At 32.3% G+C, this 20,816-nt stretch overlaps 1 protein-coding gene across 2 annotated transcripts in view; it reads left to right on the forward strand.

The window, feature by feature from the left end:
* The window catches only part of LOC134681839 (uncharacterized), a 34,543-nt gene that overhangs the window by 4,534 nt on the left and 9,193 nt on the right, over positions 1–20,816 (forward strand). For both annotated transcript variants that reach the window (XM_063541478.1, XM_063541479.1), the window contains exons 2-11: positions 290–318; positions 2,554–2,598; positions 4,642–4,724; positions 5,435–5,506; positions 6,402–6,540; positions 9,076–9,158; positions 9,985–10,056; positions 10,956–11,094; positions 16,255–16,314; positions 18,442–18,495. In XM_063541478.1, coding sequence (XP_063397548.1) covers positions 290–318; positions 2,554–2,598; positions 4,642–4,724; positions 5,435–5,506; positions 6,402–6,540; positions 9,076–9,158; positions 9,985–10,056; positions 10,956–11,094; positions 16,255–16,314; positions 18,442–18,495 — 776 coding nt within the window. The remainder of the gene's footprint in view (positions 1–289; positions 319–2,553; positions 2,599–4,641; positions 4,725–5,434; positions 5,507–6,401; positions 6,541–9,075; positions 9,159–9,984; positions 10,057–10,955; positions 11,095–16,254; positions 16,315–18,441; positions 18,496–20,816) is intronic.

The raw sequence follows: 20,816 nt of genomic DNA on the forward strand, positions 1-20,816 counted from the left end.
TTCTTATAAAAAAAAATCAATTAGAAAACTAAGAAATATTGTAACATGAATCGTAAATTTTTCCTTTGATCTTCGAGTGAGTTAACTTTTTATTTTTAGAGGAGTGCATCATGTGAATGGTCTTGTTTTAGTTATTTCACTCTCCAATCCCGCCGTTGACCGCTTATCATAGATAAGCAAATAATACGAGGAGCTAGGACGAGTGCTCTTACCAAAAATGAATGATTTGCCTAAAATCGCTACGTTTTTTTCGCGAAAATATTACATACGGATTTTTCATTTGTTTTAGGTATCATACAATGGTACGATCATATATATGTAAGTATGATAGATCTTCTACTATACAGACTACATGTTTCCCTTGTCCATTTGTATGTCCGTCTGTCTGTACGTCTCGAAGATGGTTTCAGGTATCTATAACTTGTGTTTTCCTCAACCAAATGCTATAAAACTTATATACAATGCTAATTCCCATAAATAAAAGATCAATTTCGAATTTGGTTGGCGCCACTTTTACCATTCAAGAGTAATGCCCTTCAAAAATGGACAAAATGCTGAATTTTTCGTTTTCTTTCTCTAACTTAAGTTTGCCTCAACAAAATGTTTTGAAACTCATACAGATTGCTAATAACCACCAAACTCAGGTCAAGTTCGAATTTTGGTGGTGTCACATTACCGTTATTAAACTATGTCACTTTAAAACGTTATAGGTGTAATACCACCAAATCAAAGTACGTCACATCCGGTTGGATACGAAAATAGGGCAAAACAAATATTCCCTTGAGTTTGACAGTTGTAGCTTATTAATCCTACATTTCATTGCAGTAAAACATTTCTGGTCATAAATATATATCTTTGGTATTGCAAAGCAACCATTATTTCATAATTTAGGGTTTCTATAGAATATTTTGGAAACTTGAGGTTACATGGTTACTAAAACTTGTACACAGATAAAAAGAGGTGAAAATGTGATTGGTTAACTTCCAGTGATGGCTATGTTCTTATATGCAATGAAATGTTATGTCATTTTTTTTCTATAGTGCTGGACAGGATAAAACTTTACTCATGCCAAGTATTTCTTTATTTGAAACAAAGATAAATTCTGCACATTTTTTTGAAAAATGCAAATTTAACAAAGGCTAATAGGGGAAAATCAGAAGTGGTATTAAACCTAATATTGGAAGATGTACATGCACCTTTGACCTTGTTAGTACTCTCATTTGTTAAAATTTCTTGCTATTCAAGTAAAATATTATAAAAAATGAAATATTCTGAGTGGATTGAGTCTCTAAAACACATTTTTTTGAGAACTTTCCCTTGAAATAGGACTCTGTCATGAATATTCGTAGACAGAACAAGCAAGGTATGCTTAGTGTTTTGGGGAGCTTTTTCTCCTTATTTCTTATATTCTGCAATAATAGAAATTTTTTCCTAAATAATACTTTAATAAATATATGGTTATAATTGAATGCAATTATTTTTAAAGCAGTAACAACAAATCATTGACTGAAAGAGAAGCTTTTTATGTCCCTCTCTGGACACGGCGTTAATTCAAGTTTTACGTAAGACTTATTGAAACCTCCTTGGAGTCGGCAAACTTTTTTATGGATAGTTCTTTCTGCTGAAATACTTCAATTACCTATTTATTATAACATTTCTATCATAAATAATGAAAGTTACCCCAATATTTTTATTTATTGGCCAAGGAAATTGAAATTTTGAGAAAATGAGAGGTAAAAATGGACCAGATGAGCCCTTATAAGGGAGACAAGTAGGTCCATTATTGGTATTTATCATCCTAAAGTCATCTTTTGTATTAGATTCAACTGATTGAAATATTGGATCATTTATTGGTCCACATTATATTCTATCATGATGATAAAGTTCAAATTTAACAAAGGTTAATAGGGGGAAATCAATGGTGTTATTACATCTATATGCCAGAGGGGTATCATCTGTGTCCCTGGGAAACATATTCCATTTATATTTATCTAGCATTTGTTTCTTCAAGTCAACAGGGAGATGTAGTATTCTTGAAATTGGATAACTATTCAAAAAGCAACAATAGTCCTTCCTCCCCCCACTAAAAAAAGAAGAAAATAGAAAAAACAAACATTAGTGATTATCCACATCTTTACATATGAAAATATGAATTTGTTATGATAAACAATTAGCTACAGCTATCCACCACAAACCATGGAAAGGCACTATATATATATATGTATGCGATCGTCCTGATCATATGAGTAAGTATACCACAAACTTCATATTTAAATCAGGATCTGCGTTGCTTCCCGTAATTTCTGTTTTGTTGCTGTAAGGTAATAAAGGTATAAATATTAAAAGTGTTAAAAGTAAAAATAGCAAGTGTAAAACACAGAGAGAGTTAAGCATTGGAAGACAGTCAAAAGAAACAAAAAAAATGCTTTTATGCTCTATCAACATATTTTCCTTCAAATTATTTTAATCTATTATTATTTTCGGTAACATTGTTTTACACGTGAAAAATAAAGTCAACTTATTTCACATATAATTATTTAATCATCATTTCAGTTCTTCTCGTTACTGTTACGTCCATCATATGGAAGATGTCATTGGGTATGATAAAATATGCTTTTATTCATTTTTGTTTAATTACTTAACACGTATGTTTTGTTATATTACAATGTTTTGATTGGCTAACAGATTTCATGGTTACATAAAATAGATAACTATTTTTTTTTAATTGACGTTACTAGGCGGAAACCCAGTTAAAATCAAACGAAAGAAATGAAACTCTTTGTAAGATAAGGCGAAAAAAGCCAAATTTGTATATTTGAATTGTTTACATTTGTTTCTATAGGCTTAAAAGTTTGATAAAAGTGCATAATTTAGGATTGTTTGAATTTAATATACATGTTTTGACTTGCATTATAGAATTGAGATATTTGTAAACTTTTAACTTATAGACAAATTTTATAAAACAGTCGATTGTTGTAGGTTCAAATCCAAGTGGATCTTGTTCAGGCATAAGCATAAATTCCGCCGAAAAAATTATACATATAGATACAAGGTTGGTTTTTCTAAAGCATTAATTTGCATTGATGCCCTCGGCGATAGTTATTTGGGACCAAATCCCCAAAAATGGGCAATATTTCATCAAAAAGAGAAAGTCGAGTGCACCTTTTATGTTCGGACGTGTTTAAGGTGACTGTAATGTCCTAAAAACCTTTAAAGCAAAAATATGTGATACATAATCTCTCTTCAGATTCTATCATTTTCATAGGCCAAGTTAATTTAATAACACTAACTATTTACAGTACTAAAGAATGAAATATATGGGTGCAATACTTTTTTAATGAGTCAGAATAACAGTAAAGGTTGGTTCGAAAAACATATTTTTACCAAAAGACCTTGACGCCAGACTTTACAACTTGATCTTAAAAATGCATATTTTTAAAAAAAAAATCATTATTTGTGTGTGTTATCAAGGGTTATAAGTCTTCAACCTTTGAACTTTTTTAGTCTGCCCTTCCACGAAATATTTAATTAGAATGTTTTTAAATGTTTTAGAATTTTCGAAATTCCAACTGACAACCCATCAGACAATAGTTTTTAAAAGTTGGCTGAATGCAGAAAAGTAAATTAAATGATGCTCAATAGATAGTAGATACAGTTCTCTTGAAAATAAAACTGGCGTATAAGGATCGTAATGGTGCTATGTGAATAAATTTATTAGTTTCTAAGAGCTAAATTGGCAGTGCGTCATCTCTACAATGGCTTCCATTTTTAAGATTTTATAAATAGACTGACGTAATGGGGGAGATAATTTTGACTAAGTAGAATCCTGATTGTTACAACAGCCAACCAAATCACTAGTTTGGCATATCTAAAAGGGATAAAAAAAAATTTAAATCTTACAAATTGTCTTCTGATAAGAGGCAAACTAATTAGTAATACCTCCTACTTTGGGCACACTCATTAAAAAGAGCCCACCTTGTCAGAGAGTAATACATTTTAATTAACATCGTTGTTTAATATAGTTCATAAAGTGAGAAAATACTATAGATTGAAACAGAAAAAGGTATAGATTAGTTAAGATTTGGTCGAGTATGGTGCACACTAGATAAAGCAGGGTTCAGACTTGGTCGAGCATGATAAAGACTTAGTCGAATATTGTTCGACACGTATACAATGGTTAAGTACTAGCGAGTAAAGGTCGAGTACAAGTTCAGAATGTTAATTATGGTTCAGACTACAGTCGAGTAGTATCAAGTCAATTTCAGACCAATGCAGACTATTCAATTAAAAATCAATACAGTCGAGTACAGATATTGGTCATTTCAGACATTTACTGGTTTGTAGTGTTATCTCATTTGTAACTGTTTGTTAAGGATTCAGTTTTGAAATAGTAATTATAATGCTAAAATTTAAGTTAAGGGGGGGAGTAAGAAAACATTTTTAATTTTAAACGAAAGATAAAGTTATGTTACTTGGCGAAAAAAATAATAAAGTGGCGAAAAATATATTGTTTTGGAGAAAAAGGTGGCGAAAAAAATAATTGACCAAGGGGAAACCCTGTTTAACGGTCATTTCTACGTGAAATTCTTTTACACCAGAATGATTTACAATGTGAAAATATAATCTAATTCTATATTTTAGGTCTGTCTTGTTTATCATGTCATAGCGAATCCGATAAATCCAGGTGTTCGACACATCAAGTACAATGTCGGGAGGGTTTTGAGGTAAACATTTCAATGCGTTTCTCATTTCAAATATCTGAAATAACTGTTTAGCAGAGATTGAAAGTTGATTTCGACTTGAAAGAAATGATGCATTTTAATTCTTAGTTCGATGAAAACAGAGAAGCGCTTTGTCTTTCACTTGCAGGTATTCAAGCATCAAAATATTTGAAGTTACTGTATTTTCCTTTTAACCAAACCAAACAAAGAAGACGGAACATAAATTAAAACAACACAAACCAAGCAAACAAACAAAAACAACCTACTTGTCATGAATTTCTTAGATTATGTCAAAATTTCAAAGTTTTATATTGGACTTAAGTAGTAAAAGTTGATATATGTGGGTTTTTTTTGGATGAATCAAATAAAAGAATTCAACTAAATACACAATGGAAAAAACCCACACAAACAAAATACGCATATTATCACACCATCACATAACACATTGTCAGACCCTCAGTGTGATATAGCGGGTAGGGTATCAGGGTCACATGCTTTACAGACGATCTTTGTCATATTATCAAATTGTGGAACCCAGAACATTCTGTAGCATATACACGTTTCTTGCTATGACTTATATTGTACGGTAGATCTCAATCATGTCAATTGGTAGCATATAACTAAGATACTTTTCATGAAACATTTTCTGGAAAGGAAAGTTCAATGGTCCATTTGTATATATGCTTGAAAGCACCTTCTGGTTTATCTTTCAGGAATGCTTCTTTGATAAATCCACATTGCAAAATTCTGCGGTGGTTTACTCTGCAGGCTGCAGGGCAAAGGCGGTAAGAAAACATTGACTTTACATAGATTTTCCAATTATTTTTTCGTAGGGAGTAAATCATTTAATATTCGGAGGGAGAAGGAAGGACAATTATGAAAATGATCATTCTGCAACACAAATTGCGGGAATGTGTGTATAAAAGGCAAAATGAAATTCAACCCGCAAATTTAAGCATGTGCATGGTCAATTGCAAACAAATTTTGAAATTATGTCTATATTAACTTTTGTATCCTTTAACTGCAAATGTGGATTTATCTTTTTTAACATGTAACATGGGTTCCCTATCGAAACCAAATTATGTCCAAAATGAATGTACTATATGTTGCTCAAAGTAAAATCCGGGTTGTGGAAGTCTATAATGTTAAAACAAAAAGGGGTATAAAATCAAAATATTTATCAAGATTAATCACATGAATCAGTCAGATTAAAATACATTTAGTTTCGAACTATTGATTATATATCAATTTCGACATCATCTCGAGTGAATACAATAATGATGATAATTTGGTGTTCAATGTCCAGATAAAAAAATAGCATGTGTTCAAGGACCAGAACATGTTTGTGTGAAAGGAATTTTACCCTGCTGATCGAACCGGAGATAACAGGCCAGTGGAAGACATGTGTCAACTTCTCAGACACATTATCGTGATTCCAATCCAGACATTCTGTGCTTGAACTTCAATGCAACATGCTGAGTGTAAAAATATAGAACACAAATTTGTAAGTTTTTGCTTTGCTCCGGCCAGGGGAACAATGACCTACCATACACGAGACAAACACGATACAACGAGATCAATGAGTTAATCCCGATTCTAGACATAAAGTAAGATAATGAAAACAGAAAACATGCTGATGGTTGTGACATACATGTATTAAAACTACTTATTTAATTTAAGGTTTGTGAATTGTTAGAAAATGCCGTAGGGAAAAGAGACGTTATAGGTCGGTCACGGAGGACTTCAGTTCTCTGTGCACAATGCTGTAATACAGCTCCAAAGAATAGCATTCCATGCAATGCACATTTATGCGACAATCGTAAGTGTTATTTTTTTTTTCTTATGAAAAAGCAAATCATGTATTTAAAAAAAGCATATATGCATTTATATCAATTGCATTCGTCAATATATATTTCTAATATTAGCAAAACTGTAAGATGTTACTAAGGCGACAATACACCCTATGTCTACAACGGACGGGGAAATGCCTAGAAGAAAATAGAAGGAAATAAACTCAACTTAGATACCAGGATTAAAATGTTGAACGCAAGACGCGCGTTTCGTCTTCAAAAGAATTACTAGTGGCGCTCCAATTAAAAAAAAATCAAATGGCTAAATAAATCACATAATTAAACATGTTGAAGAGCATGGATGACACGATATCCTTAGAAAGGTTTTGACAAATACAATGCACAGTTAATGTAAATTATTCCAGGGATAGAAACATCCTTAGTAACACGAACACCACATAAAGGCGATTGAGACCGTGTAACCCCTGCAAGGGAACTACTAGTTGTCACGGACATAACGTGCCAATAACACAGCATAAATTATTTTATGTTGAATCTGCATTATTGGGACGTGTTGTCCTTAACAAGCTTAAGATAAGTCAAATTTGGTATTGAAACAAAACTCTAGTGGAGAGTTTCTCATTGGCATTCTCACAATATCTTGTTTTTCTTAATAAGTAGATAAAATCGGAATTGTTGCGACGACGAAAAGAACAATATCAGTTTTCAGTGTTATCTTATTGGTATTCAGACTGTTCAAGTTCAAATCAGTACAGTCGAGTACAGATATTGGCCATTTCAGACTTTCACTGGTTTGTAGTGTCATCTTATTTGTAGCTGTTTGTTTTAACCGAGGGACATACAAATAATGTGTAATTGTTTTATTTAACCGAGGGTCACATAAATAATAATAATGCTACTGCTACTGCTGCTTTAGCTAATGATGTGATTGAATGAGGAGGAGAGGAGGAGGAGGAGGAGGAGGAGGAGGAGGAGGTGAAAGATTACAAAAAACAACAACAATTAAAATAGATATAATTGAAAAAAACTTTTTTTTGTATAAAAAACAAACGAAGACAATTACGCATATCTGATAACTTTATACCGAAACAGTTTTAAAATAATAATTGTAATGCTATGATTATTAATAACACGTCATTTCTACATGAAATTCTTGTATACCAGAATGATTTCACAATGTGAAAATATAAAAAGTAAAATCACAAAAATACTGAACTCAGAGGAAAATCAATTTGGAAAGTCCATAATCACATGGCAAAATCAAAAAACAAAACGCATCAAAAACGAATGGACAAGAACTGTCATATTCCTGACTTGGTACAGGCATTTTCAAATGTAGAAAATGGTGGATTAAACCTGGTTCTATAGCGCTAACCCTCTCACTTTAATAACAGTCTCATCAAATTCCGTTACATTTACATGATGCGTTAAATAAACAGTCACAATCAATAAAATAGTCAAAATATGGGAACATCAGTCATCATCGTATAACAATTTAACAGGACACAACAACATCTACTATCTACGAACACATGGATTGATTTGAGTGTCTGACGTCAGAAAAATTATATACGTCACATAAATTTGTCGTTCAATGTGCATACAATAGTTATCAAAAGTACCTGGATTATAAACAATTTTAAATTTTACATAGGCAATGAGCGCAGACAGGGTTAAAAAATCAAAAGTATGTAAGAATAAATTACAGAAATCAAACTAGTCCAAAAGTTATACATAGAATTTATGAGAATCCAAAACTTTTAAAAGGAACAATTTAACAGGACACAAAAACCTATCCACGAACACATGGATCTACTTGAGTGTCCGACGTCAGAAAAATTATATACGTCACATAAATTTGTCGTTCAATGTGCATACAAACAATTTTAAAATTTACATAGGCAATGTACGCATACAGGGTTAAAAAATCAAAAGTATGTAAGAATAAATTACAGAAATAGACCGAGATTCAAACTAGTCCAAAAATTATACATAGAATATATGAGAATCCAAAACTTTTTAAAGGGAACAATTTAACAGGACACAATAACATCTACTGTCTAAGAACACATGGATTGATTTGAGTGTCTGACGTTAGAAAAATTATATACGTCACATAAATTTGTTGTTCAATGTGCATACAAATAATTTAAAAAAATTTTCATAGGCAATGTACGCATACAGAGTTAAAAAATCAAAAGTATGTAAGAATAAATTACAGAAATAGACCGAGATTCAAACTAGTTCAAAAGTTATACATAGAATTTATGAGAATCCAAAAATTGTCAATTCCACTACGCCATTGATTGATTTTGACGTTTGTGGTTCAACGTATATAGTAATTCATAATAGAAATATATCATAATGACATATTATAGACAAATATCATACTGACGGGATCTTTTAAAGTACAGAGTCACGTTATAAGCACAAAAGAAATACAAAGAGTCACATATACAAAACAAATCACCAAAAAAAATGAAAGCCAATACAAACACATTGACGAGATGTATAAGTACCGAGCCACGAATTTTATATTTTAGGTCTGTTCTGTTTATCATGTCATAGCGAATCCGATAAATCCAGGTGTTTGACACATCAAGTAGAATGTCGGGATGGACTTGAGGTAAACATTTGAATTCATTGTTCATTTTATTTCAAATATCTGAAATTGACGTATTTACACATTTAGTAATTGGCTGTATTTTTCCTCCGAATGACCTTAGATCTACGCCGAATCACCTTTTGACGTTAAGCAACAATCACTTTTAAATTGTGACGTCAAATGTTTTGAATTATTATTTCAAAAGTTACGAGAACCTATGTGATTTTACGTAATGGCGGACACATTTGCATACAAGAGGCTTTGTTTTTCACAGGCTGGTATTTAAGCATCAACGTATTTTAAATTACTGTATTTTCCTTTTAAACAAAGCAGACATCAAAGACGTGCATAAAAGAACACAAATCAAACAAAGAAACAAACAAAAATAACTGCTTACATGTATTATGAACGTCTTAGATTATGTCAAAACTTCAAGACTTATATTGGTGTTTAGTAGTGAACAGTGATGTAAGTTGGTTTTTTAATGAATGTCAGCGATTCAAAAGAAAGCAAACAAAAAAACCCATCACAATACACAATGAAAAACAAACACACACATTATCACACCACCACACTACACATTTTAAGGCCCTCAGTGTGATATAGCGGGTAGGTTATCAGGATCACACGCTCAACAGACGATATTTATCATTTTATCAATTGGTGGAACCCAGAAGATTTTAATATTATGTAACATATACACGTTTCTTGCTATGACTTGTAGTGTGTGGTAGATCTCTATCATGTCTATTGGTGATATAAAACTTAATAGATACTTTTTATTAAACAATTTCTGGAAAGTTCAATTTGTATAAATGCTTGAAATGACTTTCTTGTTTTGTTTCAGGAATGCTTCTTTGACAAAACCACATTGCAAAATTCTGCTGTGGTTTACTCTGCAGGCTGCAGGGAAAAGGCGGTAAGCAAAACATTGACTTAAGCTAGATTTTCGAATTAGCTCTCGGTTGGGGACAAACCATTTGATATTCGGACGGGGAAGGCAGGACGATTATGAAAATGATCATTCTACAACTAAAATTGCAGGAAATTGTGTAAAAAAGGCAAAATGAAATTTGACCGGCAAAGCAGGTGCATGGTCAATTGCAAACAAATTTTGAACTTACGTCTATATTAACTTTTGTATCCTTAAACTGAAAATGTGAATTTATCTTTTTTGGCAACTTTTTACATGGGTTTCCTATCAAAACCAAATTATATCGAAAATGGCTGTACTGTGAGTTGTTCAACGTAATTTCAATCTGATATGGAAGTCCATAATGCTAAAACAAAAAAGGGTATACATTCCAAATATTTATCAAGATTAAACAAAAATTCAAAAGGCATTTAGTTTCGAACTATTGAATATATGTCAATCTCGACATCCCCGGTACCGGTGTATATAATGATGGTGATAATTTGGTTTTAAATGTCTAGTTACAAAAATAACATGCGTTCAAGGACCAGAACATGTTAATGTGAAATGAATATTACCCTGCTGATCGAGCCGGAGCTGAAAGTACAGTTGAAAACATATGTCAACCTACTCAGACACATTATCGCGATTCCGATCCTGCAATTCTTTGTTTGTACTCTTATGCTCTCATGCTGAGTGTAAAGGTATAGAATATAAATATGTAAGTCTTTTGTTTGTCCCGGACAGGGAAACAATGATCTACCACACTCGACACAAACATACTACAACGAGATCAATGAGTTGATCCCTAGAATAGACATATAATGAAATAATGAAAACAGAAAACGTGCTTATTGGTTGTTGGTTGTGACAAACATGTAATAAAAATACTTATTTTGTTTAAGGTTTGCGATTTGGTAGGAAATGCCGTAGGGAAAAGAGACGTTATAAGTCGGTCACGGAGGACGTCGGTTCTCTGTGCACAGTGCTGTAATACACCTCCAAGGAATAGTATGCCGTGCAATGCACAATTATGCGACGATCGTAAGTGTTATTTATAATGTTTAACCATTCCCTTGTCTTATGAAAAAGCAAATAATCATCCATTAATATCGATTGCAAATCTACGTCAACATATATTTCTAACAGCAAAGCCGTAAGATGTTATAACGATGACAAGACAACATAGGTCGAATACGGTCAGAGCCATGCCTAGAATTCAATAGAAGGAAATAAACTCACCATAGATACCAGGATTAAAATATCGTACACCAGAAGCGAGTCGGAGTTCCTTCAGACACTTGTCAAAAACAAGAAAAAGCCAGATCATTTAATTTAGATATATCCATGATTTTCTTTCCATTAACAATCCAAGCTTTTCTGATTTGGGTCCATTTATATATCCTTCAGAACTAGAAATTAAAGAAACAACAGACACGGATTCCTCATGTTTAGACGGACACCTCGAATTTGACATACGCGGTCATTTCAGTACCAGAATCTATGACAAACAAGATGATTTTGATTTAGAAATTATCAATTTCCCCCCAATCTTAGTTGCAATATACCAACTTTATCTGCATATGAGATATACATTTGCGGTATTCAAAATCTTGAAGCTGCTACTTAGACTTTGTAAACGTCATCAGAGTCTGAGCAGAAAGTTGATGAACCAGGGGGATGTAAAAAAACGTCTCTTCCTTTTCTAAAAAAAGTTCACCGGAAGGTGCCAATACATTGTTTATAAATATCCTGTATCAACTTCACAAATGATACACGATGGTCTGGAGTTATGATTACTGACGTTGTTCATCATCTTAATAACGTGTTAACGTATTCTTTTACCTGTCTTTGTAAATGATACTTGTACTGTTTAATCTATTTATGGCGATACTATTTGACACTCGGTACTTATACATCCGTTGTGTTATTGCACTATGGTAATTTTTTTTATCATTTTTGGCTAACATGGCTAATGTGCTAGTCTATACGATCTTTTTGTGTGTTTTTTTTTATGTTGTTGACATATTTGTTTGTTTTTAAAGTGATAAAGATTATAACACAATAATGACTGCTTGACTCCTATTTGTGACATGTGTACCTATTATGTCTGTTTGTTTTGTTCACACATCGTTGTCAATATGATGAAATTGTTTGCGACTATCATACAAGTGATAGGTTTATCTAGCTTTAAAACCAGGTTTAATCCACCATTTTCTACATACGAAAATGCCTGTACCTAGTCAGCAATATGACAGTTGTTTTCAGTTCGTTTGATGTATCTGAGCTTTTGATTTTGTCGTTTGATTAGGGAATTTCCGGTTTCAATTTTTTCTCGAGGTATATTTTGTTATTTTACTTTTTACGTCCACTAAAAACTTATTAGTAGCGGTTTAATAAAAAAAACCAAAACGCCAAATAAAATACAAAGTTTTAAGAGCATTAAAGATCCGATATTCAAAACGGTAATGGCATATACAGCTAATATAATTTATTCTTGGGATAGAAAATCTTGGCATTTGAATAATTCAAAAGTTTGTTAACAGTTAAGATCACTGTCCGTAAAACTGTCTCAACAAAGCAAAAGATTGAGCATAACGAACACCACATAATGCAGACTGATCCCTTGTACTCCTGCAAAGTAACAACTTGTTGCCAAGGACACAACGTGCAAATGATACAGCATAGTAAAGTTTATGCCGAATCTTCAATTCATGGACGTGTTGTCATTGACAATATAAGTCACATTTGGTAATGAAACAAAACTCTTGTGGAGACTTGTCTCATTTGAAATCTCAACACATAGCATGTTTATCTTTTGTCATCAATATTCATAATTTCAAATAAAATTAGTAAATTTGGGTAACTAAGTTGTTATAATTTAGTAAATTAACATTCATGTTTAGAGGAAAATTGTGTGAACGTTAACTAAGCTCAAATTAAAAGTCAAGAATATGAAAGTTGTTATCCATTCGTTTGATGTATTTAAGATTTTGATTTTGCCATTTGTTTAGGGACTTTCCGTTTTGAATAAATTTAAGATAACTCTGGTTAATTTTCCCAAAATTTTATCATTATCGGGGGATAATATAATTCGATTTTCATGTATAGTCTTTTTCATAAAAGTTCAGATGCTATATATTGGTTTCAATCATAATTTCTCACTAAAGCATTTGATTAAATGCAATGCATGTAAATTAATATGTTTTTCTGTATATCTTTGTCCAATTTAGGTGACAACAGAATAAATTGATATACTTAGGTTTGTAGTTTCTGGAAAAAAGTGGTGGTTATGGTGTTCTGTTTTTGTGTTTGTGCGTATGTTTATCTTGTGTTTGTTTGTGTTAGGGCTGTCACATCATACATGTATTTGTCTTTAGGAAATCAAGTAATGCAACTACAGCAGAATGAATACTGGTCTCAAAAACACGTATGTTGTTCACTTGAATGATTTACCTGAAATTATAAAAAGACAGAGGACATTATATATACTATATTACAATAATGCGGCTATTAAAGATTAAGACAAATGCACTATCTGCACTCTTTCAGTAAGTTGCCTCATTAAACCAAATATCTTTTTTGTGAGGGGGGTTTATAGCGACCTTGATAACCCATGAGTTTCTTGCACTGTCGGTGAGCTTATTACTTGAATGTAACTAAATAATATTTAAAAAAATATAAATTGTTCTTTATGTTGGTATATATAATTTTTAAACGTTTCAAAACAAATATATAAAATTAGAAAGTATACATGAATGTCTTTAATAAACCAATAATAAAAACTAAAATCTGTTGAATTTTGTAATTATTCAAAATTAAATCAAATAACTATACGCGTAAATATAAAATTATGAATCTGTTCAATGAAGACAATACACGAATATATTCAATATACTTTTTCGAATTGAAATATAGTAAAAAGGAATGTCACTCATGCATACAAATGACACATCAAAAGAATTTTAAAATTAACACTTCATTCGTGCTCCACCTTTGATGAAGATTCTAAAGTATCAATGTATCCAACAGTTGTTAATCTAACAGATCGTGACAGGTAACGCACAGTTAGGTATATTTGTGCTAATTTTTTAAAAACGTACTCAGAAAAATGCACGTCCTTTATATATATAGCTACTTGACCTTTAGAGATCATAATAAACGTGTTTGCACATTAATATAGTATAGTCGTTAAAGATTATTTGCCTCTAATAGTATAAGACACAATACATATCGTAAGCTTGCATCAACTTACCCAAATACAAATCTAGATTTAATTATAGCCTGAAAAATTTGACATTGTTTATTATTCTTATCCGTGTCGGATTTTTAAATATTATCACAACTTCCTGTAAAGATTTGATTAAATACCCATATCCTGATATAGTCTGGTAAAAGCGCTACTGAACACATCATCTTATTGTTTATAAGTAGATGAGTACGGAATTGTGGCGACGACGAATAGAGCATTATCAGTTGTCATCTGTACAATGTAAAACTAATATTTCCCCTTTCTTAACAAAAACTTGTTTTCGAAGATCACAAAAAAAGTGATTTCATTTTCAAAACTGTTGGTTATTATTTTTGTGTATCATTGCGTTTTGAACAGATATATCATGTTAAGGAGGGGTATTTGCGAAAAATACCAGTCGAGAGAATGTTAAATTTCGCGAGCCGTAAGGCGAGGGAAATTCATTCTCAAGACTGGTATTTTTCGCAAATACCCCTCAAGAACATGCTATATCTGTTTAATTACACCGTATGTCTAAAACGCATTGATGATCGTGACGTAACAAGCGTCCACTCGGATAGAGTATTTTTTGGCAAATACCATGGCAGAGAGGGTAAAAAACGCATATCCTTTTTGCACATACCCCGGCAACGTTAAAAATGAACGATATTCATTTGATAGCAGTAAATTGGTGAAAAATACACTGGCTATCAACCAATCAAAACCCAGGATTCTTACATAAGGTGTAATTATATATTATATTATTAATTAACTACACTGTTATTGAACTTAATATGATGAAAACTGCCTATGCAATATAAGGCGTAAACTCGGCCAATACAGAATAACTCGGCCAATATAGATTTTTTTCTGTATTGGCCGAGTTATTCTATATTGACCGAGTTGGCACAGCAGGATTTCGGAACATCCCTAGTTTTTACATCGAAAGTCATGAAAAACAGAAACTGAAGGTGAACAGTTGTTTTGAAGACGCAGTTGTCATTTAGTCATCTTAAACATGCTGAAAATGTCAGTATGGCATACATTTCAGGCTAAAGACGCTCACATTCATTTAAAAAGTATTTTGAAAGCAGACGATAGAACTATTTCAGGTTTGGGGAACAAGTAGATTATCACAAAGTTCATTTCTTGACGACCTCGGACTTGTTTACTTTCGCTCTTATTTTTGTAAACTGCATTTATTTTTAAACCCGAACCAGGCATTCTGTAATTATGAAAATCTCTGTTCTTTGGTAATTTGGCTTATGGATAGTGGTATCACTATCTACTCCTACATGATTGGCGGATCCAGGGTTGGAACCCCCCTTTTTTTGGGCCGATCAATGCATTTGAATGGGGACATATAGTTGGAACCCCCCCCCCTACCCCTTGTGTCCTTGGTTGGGAACCCCTTTTTAAAATGGCTTGATCCGCCCCTGTACATTTTTTTAAGTATATTCAATTTGTTTCTGCATATAAATACATGCAAAGGCAGTGCCTTTCCAATTACTATTTATGTGTTGCGTCTAAATTAAAATTGTAACACTTTTTAGTGACTGGAAAGGGTAGAAAAAATCATCAGATGAGAAAATGCTGAAGACACCTGGAAACAGCACCAGATCATTATATATATTGCATCTAAAAGTAAATTGAGTTTTGGATAGTTCCACTTCAAGGTAAAAATATTTATCTCTTGTGAAATGAAAAAAAATAAAATGTAACTCTGTAGTTAATTAATATAGATACTATTACGTGTATTTCTGTATTGGCCTTGTTATTGGTCCTCGGCCAGCTGTATTGGCCTCCGGCTTCACCTCAGGCCAATACAGCAAGCCTAGGACCAATAACAAGGCCAATACAGAAATACTTACGTAATAATATCATAATATAAACTTCATCCAAATCTGTCACTATTTTGAAGACTATATGACTGTTATTGTATTAATAGCTTAAGTCTACCTGTTATTTTTTAGCATTTACACCTGACACATCAACAACACCTGGCATATCTTTTGTACGTTACAATCATACCGGTAAGTAAAAATATAATTAAAATAGATTCATTTAAGTATGCAGTCAGGTGAATAAAAAAAATAATGAATTAAAACTTGATACTAAAAATCAGAAGAACATAATATAATTAAAACAGAAATGGACATTCTTTTAAGTATGCAGTCAGGTGAAATTAAAAAAATGTTGAATTTTAACTTGACACTATAAATCAGAAGAACATTATTTAAGGAACAAAATAAGTTAAAAATATTGATAGGTTATTGAACTCCTTTTCGATACATTTAATGTTTATGTTTAGCATTGGCATAATTTGGGTCTCAAATCACAAGAAAAGAAATATATAATCCTCTTAAATAATTATCCTCCATTGTAGGGAAAAACCCCAAAAGTACGAATATCCGACAAAAAATTTCAAACCTGAATCGACTACATCCTTACGGTATAAACCACTAATTCATAGCACTTTTGCTTTCCATGCTAAATTCAGCAATTTCAAGCATTAATGGCTACTGTTTTTTAAGTTCAAATACAGTGGTAGTCATTTAATGTCAAAACTTTACCTTATCCTGACTTGTGCTGAAATATTCAACACACCTTTAATTGCATATTAGAGCGTACTGGTTCCCGGACGTTTGATAGTTTGCACGTATGTATAAATAGGCAGCCGTGTCCGGTCGGAATTGGAACATCTATCTCTCGATGTATTCGGTATGTTTACCTCTAGTATTTGTGTCTTATTGTTGTCAATGGGTCGCTGTCTCATTGGCGTAAACTCATCACTCTATGTATTCGTATTAATAGACCAACGATATTTTAGTCTGGTAAATATAAAAAGGAGATGTCGTTTGAATGCTAATGAGACAACTCTCTACAAGAAACTCAATGACACAGAAATTATAAATCACCGTACGGCCTTCAACAATGAATAAAGTTCATACCGCATAGTCAGCTATACAATGCCCCGAAAAGACACATGTTAAACCATTCAATCCAGAAAAACTAACGGCCTAATGAATGTAAAAATAATGAACAAAAACAAATATGTTACACAGCACAAGCGACAACAAATGGATACAGGCTCCTGATTTGGGACAGTCATTTACATAATGTGACGGGGTTCATTAAACTCGTTTGAAGTCGCCCAACCTCCCCCTAACATGGCACAGAGGTGTAACAGTACATTATCACAAATTTTAAAATTAGTTGAAAAAGGCTTAACTCATCAGATGAATACAAACAGTAAAAAATCTAAATAAAACACAGAGTGGACGTGGATGGGTACTTATACATCCCTGCAACAAAAAGACACTAATTACAGATCTAAGAGTACTCACTGTTACTGATAACTAGTTGAAAGCTAATAAAAAGTTATTAAAAAAATCATGCATCTAAGACTTAAATATCAATCAGTACACATCCAGCTTCCAGTGGATTTCTTATAAAGACGTCATGAACAGTCAAACAAAAACATGACCTTGTACAATGACAAGATACAGGTATCGACAGATTGTAGAGGCATGAATATGCATATGTATATAAAAAAAATATTTAGTCTTTATTTCATTTCCTGATAACAAAATCAATATTAATACCAATAAAAAAATATTCAAAGAAATAATACAGTGTTGAATTGATAACATTTAAAAAAAAGTTTAGTTAAAGGATCGATAAGTTTACCCTGTTCGTTTCTAAATTTCTGGGCTCGGTACATACACGGTCATAGCGAACAAGTTATGATATACAAACACCGTAAGATGGTGACAAAGGCATAACATCGTCCACAAAAGGAAACTAAACTATAGATACCGAAAAATCGTCCCTTTTGTCGTAAATGTTAGTGTATTGTGCCTTTGTAAAACTGAAATATTTAAACATAGGAAAGGACAGTTATTACCGTTTATATTTGATTTATTTGGAGTAAGTGCCATTAAGTATATGTCTGCAGTTTATTTAGAAAATTCTTTACAAAAACTTGCTTTCGAAGATCATAAAAAAAGTGATTTCATTTTGAAAACTGTTGGTTATTATTTTGATGTATCATTGCATTTTATATTATAATATGAACTTCATCTAAATCTGTCAATATATTGAAGACAATATGATTGTTATTGCATTAATGGCTTATTTCTACCTGTTTTGTTTTTTAGATTTGACCACTGACACATTAACACCTAGCCATTTTACAGATTACAATCATAACGGTAAGTAAAAATATATAAAACAGAAATGAACATTCTTTTAAGTATGCAGTCAGGTGAAATTAATAAATGTTGAATTTATACTTGATTCTATAAATCAGAAGAACATTATTTAAGGAACAAGATAAGTTAAAATTTTGATAGATTATGGAACTCCTTTTCGATATATTTAATGTTTATATTTAGCATTGGCAACATTTTGGTCTCAGACCGTAAGAAAAGAAATATATAATCCTCTTAAATAATTTATCCTGCATCGTAGGGAAAAACCCCAAAAGTACGAATATCCGACAAAAATTTCAAACCTGACATGACTATATCCTTAAGGTAAAAACAACTTATTCATAGCACCTTTGCTTTCCATGCTAAATTCAGCAATTAAAATCATTAATGGCTACTGTGTTTTAAGTTCAAATACAATGGTAGTCATTTCATGTCAAAACTATACCTTATCCTGACTTGTGCTGAAAAATTCAACATACCTTTAATTGCATATTAGAGCGTACTGGTTCCCTGAAGTTTGATAGTTTGCACGAATGTATAAATATGCAGTCGTGTCCGTTTGGAATTGGAACACCTACCTCTCGATGTATTCGGTATGTTTACCTCTAGTATATTTGTCTTATTGTTGTCAATGGGTCGCTGTCTCATTTGCGTAAACTCATCACTCTATGTATTCGTATTAATAGACCAACGATATTTTAGTCTGGTAAATATAAAAAGGAGATGTCGTTTGAATGCTAATGAGACAACTCTCTACAAGAAACTCAAAGACACAGAAATTATAAATCACCGTACGGCCTTCAACAATGAACAAAACTCAAGCCGCATAGTCAGCTATCAATGCCCCGAAAAGACACATGTTAAACCATTCAATCCAGAAAAACTAACGGCCTAATTTATTTACAAATAATGTACGAAAAACAAATATGTTACACAGCTACAAGCGACAACCAATGAATTACAGGCTCCTGACTTGGGAAAGGCATTTACAGAATGAGACGGGGTTAAACTCATTTGAAGGCGTCAACACTCCCCCTAACCTGAGACAGTGATGTAACAGTACACTATCACAAATTTCTTATAAAGACGTCACGAACAGTCAAAGAAAAACATGACCTTGTACAACGCCAAGATACAGGTATCGACAGATTGTAGAGGCATGAATATGCATATGTATATAGAAATAATATTAAGTCTAAATTGTATTTCCTGATAACAAAACCAATAAAAAATATAATTACTGTGTTGAATTGATAACATTTAAGAAAAAGTTTTGTTGAAGGATCGATAAGTTTACCCTGTTCGTTTTCTACATTTCAGGGCTCCAAAAAACAACATCTCCGTAAAATGAGGATGTGCTTTCCCGTTTGCTATAAGTTTTCTACATGTACAAACTTGCAAACCAAATCTTTATATCTAAAATTTAGTAACGGTTTTGAGTAATTTGTGTGGTAACGAAATCCGGAAATAATAATTCACCAGTAATACATAGATTACTTTTTATTGAAATCCAAAACGTCACGCCACACACGGTCATAACAAACGAGTTGTGATATAGAAACACTGTAAGATTGTGCCAAAGGCATAACAACGTCCACAAAAGGAAACTAAACTATAAATACCGAAAAATCGTCCCTTTTGTCGTAAATTTTAATGTACAGTGCCTGTGTAAAAATAAAATATCAAAATATAGGAAAGGACAGTTATTACCGTTTATATTTGATTTTTTTGGAGTAAGTGCCATTGGGTTCATTTCTGCAGTTTATATAGAAAATTCTTGATTACTTAAAGAAACAATCATCAAGATAACGTTAAGGGTTGTTGGATTTCATTAGAGAAAAAGGCTTAAAATGAGTTGCAGCACAATATATTTGCATTTAGATTTACCAAACAGGCATTTTATTAAATAGGAATCCTTTTGTTTGATAGGATAATTTGGAAGTGTAGTGTAAAGAGTTGAAAAGTCACAACTGTCAACAGAATTAAAAGGACCATCATATGAATGTGAAATAACATTTGCTGTAGATAATAGAATATCACATTTTGAAAATAATTCAGAAATAAATAAAAGAGTACATAATTTGCCTATGTCCAGAATAAGAAATAAACTTCAAGAACTTTCAAAGCGGTTTGTGTTTGTACCGACCGACAAAGCAGCCAACAGTGGTATGCCATAAATACTACACGGACGTTCTTAAGAATGAAAATTTTAATTCATCTTCATTCAAGTCCGTGCGCTCCACAGACAGTCATATAGTAAACAAACATATCATAATCACATCACAGCTTAAGGCTTCTTCTGAACATTTGAAGGTCCCTAC

Source organism: Mytilus trossulus, chromosome 8 (assembly GCF_036588685.1).
Source record: "Mytilus trossulus isolate FHL-02 chromosome 8, PNRI_Mtr1.1.1.hap1, whole genome shotgun sequence".
Classification (NCBI taxonomy): Eukaryota; Metazoa; Mollusca; class Bivalvia; order Mytilida; family Mytilidae; genus Mytilus; species Mytilus trossulus.